The sequence below is a fragment of the Oratosquilla oratoria genome, chromosome 1 (genome assembly GCF_046742065.1).
Source record: "Oratosquilla oratoria isolate Oo_2021 chromosome 1, ASM4674206v1, whole genome shotgun sequence".
Classification (NCBI taxonomy): Eukaryota; Metazoa; Arthropoda; class Malacostraca; order Stomatopoda; family Squillidae; genus Oratosquilla; species Oratosquilla oratoria.
Window position 1 is genome coordinate 96557723 of NC_134777.1, and position 7500 is coordinate 96565222.

The 7500-nt window shown below is 40.3% G+C and overlaps 1 protein-coding gene across 2 annotated transcripts in view; it reads right to left on the reverse strand.

Annotated features, from left to right (window-relative positions):
* LOC143023970 (putative flavin-containing monoamine oxidase A) overlaps positions 1-7500 on the reverse strand; it is a 264982-nt gene that overhangs the window by 100732 nt on the left and 156750 nt on the right. The window contains exon 1 of one of the 2 annotated variants that reach the window (XM_076182741.1): positions 5031-5169. The exons of the other annotated variant lie outside the window; for it this stretch is intronic. Coding sequence (XP_076038856.1) covers positions 5031-5042 — 12 coding nt within the window. The 5' untranslated portion in view covers positions 5043-5169. Of the gene's footprint in view, positions 1-5030; positions 5170-7500 lie in introns of those variants that run through there. 2 annotated transcript variants of the gene reach the window in all.

Here is a 7500-nt window from a genome sequence, read left to right on the forward strand (position 1 = left end):
ATTTATATAGCTTGTTAATGAGAGATGGACTTTTGAATTCGAAAGATCGCGCAATTAGTCCTAGAATCTTATTTGCTTTCTCAGAGGATGAAATAGACTGCTTAGATGATTTGAGATCGTAACTGATAATTACGCCGAGATCCTTTTCACTATCCACTTTTGTTAACGAATTTCCAAATAACTTGTAATCGTACTTACTGTTATTTTTACCTATGTGCATAACCTTGCATCTACTTGTGTTAAAATTCATTGACCACTTTTCAGACCATTGCTGTAGTTTATCTAAATCTTCTTGAATATCTAATTGATTTAAATGGCTATTTGCCATTCCGCACATTTTTGTACCATCAGCAAATTTGGAGACAATATATTTTAGTTCGTGGTCTATATCATTTATATATGGTATGAACAGAAGTGGCCCAAGAACGGAACCCTGAGGAACTCCACTCGTAACATTTTTCCATCTAGAAGTTTTGCCATTTAAAACAACTCTCTGTTTTCAATCGTTCAACCAATTACTAGTTCAACTAAATAGGCTACCACTTATTCCGTGTGAAGCTAATTTTGTAAGAAGTCTTTCGTGAGGAACTGTATCAAAAGCTTTTGCAAAGTCTACATATATTATATCGTTTCTTTTGTCATAATTCGAGATGACTGTGTTGTAGAATTCGAGTACGTTAGTAACGCAAGAACGTTTCCGTCTAAATCCATACTGGCTGTCATTTATCAAACAGTTACTTTCTAAATGATGTTCGATGGCATCTCTGATGATAGTTTCCATATTTTTCCCTAGGACTGAAGTCAAGCTTATAGGCCTGTAGTTATTTGGTTTTTTTTTGTCACCTTTTTTGAATATGGGAGCAACGTTAGCTAGCTTCCATTTTCTTGGGACATCTCCGGATATGATGGATTTCTTGAAAATAATTTCTAATGGAACAACAATGTCATTTTTCATTCCTTTGAGATTCTTGGATGACAACCGTCAGGCCCTGGTGTTTTATGAACTTTCTGTACTCTTTTTAATTTTTTTCTTTTGTTATATTGACCGTTGTAAGTTCACCCTAGACTTTTCACAGGTTTCAGTTTGGCGTTCACTTTGAGGTGGTTTGTTTACGAATACTGAGCTAAAATAGTTGTTTAAAATATCACATATTCTTTCATTTGAATATTCAAGTTGACCAACAGCAGATAATAATGGCCAAAAGTGATTCCTAATCATCTTTTTATCTCTAATGTAACTATAGAATTCCTTGGAATTCTCTTTGGATTTATCAGCGATATTCATTTCGTATTGTCGTTTTCGATTTTTCATTGTCTTTATTTAATCTCTCTGTATTATTATATAACTTTGATAGTCATTAGGTGCACCCGAGCACTTGTATTTCTTATAAGCCTGTCTCTTTTTAGCAATACTTTTTAATTTGTTGTGTGTGTGTGTGTATATATATATATATATATATATATATATATATATATATATATATATATACGTATTCACCGATAAACAGTATAACAAAATTTCTGGCAACTATTCATTACCATCTGCTGTCTCCATCAAAGATGATTGTGGGCTGATGTGCTTGTCACATTTTTTTTTTCCTGGAATGGTTTTCAAGAATAGAAAGTATCAAAAGATTAAAACCTGCAATGGCAGCTGGTTTATACGTTTCCAAAACATCACCGGAACAAACGACAAATTAATTTCTCTCTCCCCCAACTGGTTATCTTGTTTATATATTCATTTATGTATCTATTCATTCATTCATTTTATAATTCATTAAATGTGTGACTCAAAAGTCGCTTGTTCTGTAATTAGTCTCTGCTGCTTTGTGTTTAAGATTAAAAGTTTCCAGATATAGATATTCGTTTGTCTTTGGCCAATACAAACACGATATGTGTGGCTGACTGTTGACTTTGTGGAGTTTTGCTTTTTGCTCGTCGTAGGTGCAAGTGACGATGTGACTTTGCAGACATAAACACAAACATATATACATAACATGCACGCATACAGATTAATATAAATATATATGCATGTATACATATATGCAAATGAACTGTCAAGGAAAACACTTATATAGTGATCCGTATAATTACGAACACGATCTATACATTTGATTCGACTGGATATATGCATATATATATATATATATATATATATATATATATATATATATGTGTGTGTGTGTGTGTGTGTGTGTGTGTGTGTATGTATATGTATATATATGTATGTATATATATATATATATATGTATGTATACACACACACACATTCTGAGATGAATGTGTGTGTGTGGTATATATACATGTATACACATGAATACATAAATACATACACATATGCGGTACATATATACACATTTGTACATACATATATACGGCACATATATACATACAAAAAATACACACAATCAATCAATCAGTCTGTCAATCAATCAGTCATTTCGGGTCCCCTGCTGAACAAAGGCCTCTCCCATCCTCTTCCTCTTGTCGCGCGACGGCGCCACCCTCTGCCACGTCACTCTGACATGTCGATCTCGTCGCTCTCCACCTTGTGTCTGGCCTCCCTCTTCCAGGCTCGCCATCTCGCGGCATCCAATCGGCAACAGACCTACTCCATCTGTCGTTCCCATGTCTGGCTAACTTTCCTGTCCAATTCTATTCCCTTTCCTTTACTCCTTTACCACGTCCACCATATATTTCATTCAAGTCTACCCTCTTACCCGACTTGCCCTCTCCCTGTCCTTCACCGTTTGTTCCAGAATAGATCCCTCCATTGCTCTTGGTACACTTCTCAACTTTGTCTCCATCTCCGTGCTCTGGCTGCTAGAAAACAAGATCATCCAGATTTAGGATAGAGATGGTAGTAGAGAGAAGGATAAAGAGAGGAAGAGAAAGAGGGAGAGAGAAGGAGAGAAAGGGGGGAAAGGGAAGAGGAGAGGTGGCAGGAGACTACGCAGGTCCTGCTTTGTGTCCCTAACGGCACTAGAGATCTCATTTCTGATAGCGCCGCTTCCACACCCTCGTAAACACTTCCTGCCACCAGTGCCAACATCTGTGCCACCACCACCATTTTCTCCTTCGCCGGCGACTTCTTCGGGAGGGTTAAAGCGTCCCTGCCAATGCATTTCCACACTCACTGGTGCTACTAGAACAGTGAGGACTCCAGGCAACTTCGAGTTATTATAAAATACAAGTATGTTCCCTGCGTTGACCGGGTGTCAAAGGTATACCCTGCAGATATGACCCATGAGGAAAACTGGACCCTTTTTTTTCTTTTCTTTTCTTCTTTTTTTTTTTCTTCATTCGTACATTATTCTGAGATGAATGTGGCCCTCCGTGCCAAACTTGGTTGGTTACTTTAGTTTCACGTTCAGAATTAGAAGCATCACTTGTAATTCACAACACAAACGGTAAAATGCAGATTAACAATGGTAACCTGCTTAGGGTGGCCCTGTGAGACGGACGTCGGAGCAAATCGTCTCCCCGTCATCACATATTCAAAGCCGATTGACACCTCCAGTTCCATATTGAAGTGCAGCCCCGAGGGGCTGTCCCACGATCTCTCTATTAACACTGATGACACCAGAAGACTGCTCCTCTCACTTTCTTCTTCTTACTAGCTGGTAACACAAAAGCAACCACACTGATACAACACAACGTTCCGACATTTCTTCGAAGAGAAATCTATAGGAGGGGACTTGAGGATTGTTGACGGTTACGGTGGGACTGCGGTCTTCCAATCAGTGAATAACGAAGCAGTCATCACCACCACTGCTATTATTATTATAATTTGTAATTATTATCATTATTGTTATTACTACTAAATAATAATAATAATTATTATTATTATTATTGTTGTTATTATTATCCTTATTATTATTATCATTATTAATACTATTATCATTATTCTCATTATCATTATTATTATTATTATCATTATCATTATTATCATAATTATCACACTCATGGGACAGGAATGAACGTAAAAACCGACACCATCTGATACATTCGGTCGCATTTGAATCCTTCGTTCAAGTATCATTGGCCTTTCGAACCTTCTTTAGGCATGCGTGCATGCTGGGAACAGAGACAGGACAGGGCTCGGTTACGAGTTCCGGGTTTGAATCCCGGACGTGAAGCTTAAGAGTATCAGATATCATATCCTCTCTCTCTCTCTCAGATATTGTCTCCGTAAGTTTCATGGGGTCAATACTTTAGGGAATGTATTGACACCTCTACGGACCAGACCCACGCGGCACTGTTTTCAAATTGGGGGCTAATATCTAATCGAAGAACAATGTTGATAATTGTCTATTCCTAGTATCCCAACCTATGGTGGGCGACAAGAGTGCCACTACCGTGCACCGTGCGTTTGGTAAAAGCGAACCAGGTCATCAAGGCAAAAAGTGTGCTTTGACTAGGCTACCCCTGTTATAAGGGGAATAAGGTCTTTGTGTCTTTGTGTATATAAACATAAGACACACACACACACACTTTCTATGTATCATTTTGATTAACGCCAGACATTTTTGTTCAGATGATGGAAAGGCATCACATCAACAGCAATATGGATGTCATCATCATCATCATCATCATTATCAGCATCATCATCATCTCGCGTCCGTATCGACGACTTCATCTTTAACTGGAAAATCTTCGGATGTAATCGCTTCCATCAATATCACGATAATGAGGCGGCTTCTTTGTTTCGTTCCCCTCCACCCCTCCACCTCCCCCTTCCCCTCCTGTATCACCTCCCACCTCCTCCTCCTCCTCCCGTCCCTCTTCTACTCCACGTCCCTGCCCTCTTCCCACATCTTTCCCTCTTCTTCGTCCTCCAGCTCCTCCCACTCCCTAAAATCCCCTTCGACCTTTCTTGTGCCCTCTCTCACGCATCCCACGTGCAAATGGGAGTGGTGTTCCCTGAAGATGCGGGAAGGACGCACACACAGACACACACACGTTCGCGCGCGCGTACATGCACACACAGGCACGTTCACACAAATAAATAGGGTCACAGCATTACTCACAGATCGAGCCATAAGACCTCTGAGCTCTCATACGGGAAGATAACAGCTGTCCATCAAGAGCCCAGCACGCGTTCCAAGGCCATGGTGAGTCACTTCAATGCGCAGACAGATGCAGGTCGACACGAGATACAAACCCAAACACTGGCTGTTTATTTGCGCATGCGCGGGGCTCAAGTGTCGGTCCAACACGTGCTCCCTGCAACGTAGGCACGCACACGCATGACAACAACACGTACATAAACTACGTATAAAATCGTGTGCACACACACACACACACACACTCGGTGTGCGTCCCAAGTTTTGACGCCATTTAAAATTAAAACTGACAGAATCGTAAGAAACTTAAATGAGATTGCTTTCTTGTCTTCTGAAGCACTTACTAGTTATTACTAACACTCTGTAGACGACCACGATCCTTATACACTCTCCTGGCTATCGCCTGACAATTTCATTCAGTTAAAAGAAGTACCATGTTGCCTGAGACTCGATCGCTCTAATATGTCACTCGGTCACGTGACCTAACTCGGCTATCCGAGCACACAGGGCAAAGGTGATAGATTCAACAGTAGACCACAGAGGAAATGGAACTTGGATAGATTCTCTCGCACGAACATCACTTAACTTGGGTTCTCCCCCCCCCTTGCCTGAATAAAATCGCCTGGCGGAAGCAAGAAGAAGGTGTCACTTCGCAGAAAGGACTGCAGGTCTTTGTTAATATTGGTTCTCATTGTCACTTGTCGAAGCCGCGCCGCTCCCACGAGTCTAGCTGGAGAAAATAAATGGTAGCAACCAGAACTGAGGAGAAGTGACCCCGTCACCAGTGTATAGGTTAAAATTCAACCACGTACGACCACTTTTCTAGTTATATCGCCTCCTCTTTAGAGCTATACATACAAATACAATTTTATTTTTTCATAATATATTTTCAATGGATTCATTGGGGAAGCTGTGCCTCGCTGCTTTGTATTTGGCCCAAGCAATGTGACGGGGAGAGGGTGATTTTTTATTATTCATGTATTATTACTATTATTATTTTTTTTTTTTTTCCAGGAGGGGAAATATTGTCTCCCGTCTTAGGTGAAGAGAGCCATCGGTCCATATATTATTTGTCACATTTAAACTATTTAATCAATTAAATTAAATCTACAAGTCATGTGTATTCATACAGGTTCAGCTAGGACACGTGGACTTTCATTGGTGAATTTACATAGCTTATTTTGGCTGCCGTCAGGTGATTTCATTCTGATGCGAATAACCTGTATCACTAGAAAGATTAGCGCCTGACACAACTTTTTCAAAACTAAATGTGGAGTCTTCTGTCCTGGATGTCATCAGGCCGTGAAGAAAACTTCAAACACTCCAAGAGCGAATGAATTGCGGTCATCCATTCATTTCCTCCTGCCTGCCAGGCGATCTTCTTCATCAGGAGGAGAGCCCTTCCCCACCCACCCCTCTCGCATCCAGACGTCTTGTGATGGATCATTGGTCGAACTAAGACGTCAGCCCAAATTCGGGGACCGCTGGGTCCATTCAACTCGTGAATGACGTCTCATCTTTTCCTTGACAGATATAAGACAAGATAGAAAAATATTGTAAAACAAATAGATAGATAAGTAAATAAATGTATAAAGATAAACAAATAAACGAATGAATAATACCTTATGATTAAAAAGGAAACCGAAAGTAGAATAGATACATAGAGAATAAACAGAAAAAAATAGGGTGGTGGTGATGGCACCGTCACATATTTGAACGGCATTAATGAGAAACACAAAGCAAACCTACTACAGTACTTTGTTACAAGCTGTGCGTCAACCTCTGAGTCTGTGGGTACCTAGGAAGTGGGTAAAAATCGTCATTATTGGTAGTTTTCTCCTATGAACCTTATACCTCGACACCGGACTCTCCCTGATGATTATGGTGTCTCGGAATGGGATGAGAGCTGTTTTGTTTCAGTTCTGCAGACAACTGTATTTTGGGAATGTACGATGTTATGCTGTTGTAGTATGTGGTTTATGTCCGTCTGGTGTGGTAATATTACCAACACGTCGTCCATGTATCGATATCATACGATATCAAGTCTGAGTGCCCGTGTGCTGCTTTCAGCCTCTTGCTTTTCTACGAAAAGTGAAGCCACCACTGGCATGAGTGGTGACCTCATGGGTAGGCTTTCATGCTGCTGATGTCCCTGGCTGTCGCACGGTTACAGATTGTTTTTTCCTGAAAAAAGGCGTATCTGCAGTCCAGAATTCCTACAACAAAGATTCGACCTCATTATAGAAACATTCCGGAGATTAGGATACCTCGATGGCCATCTGCTTCATCTGCAGAATAATGGCCGTTAAGTCCCCAAAAGAGGTCCATCATCAAGTTGGAAACCAAATACGCCCTTCTACCCTACACCTTAAAGGGTTCACCATAAGGCTGATTGGTGCTTGTTGTGAGAAATTCATATGATTTGATTAAGATG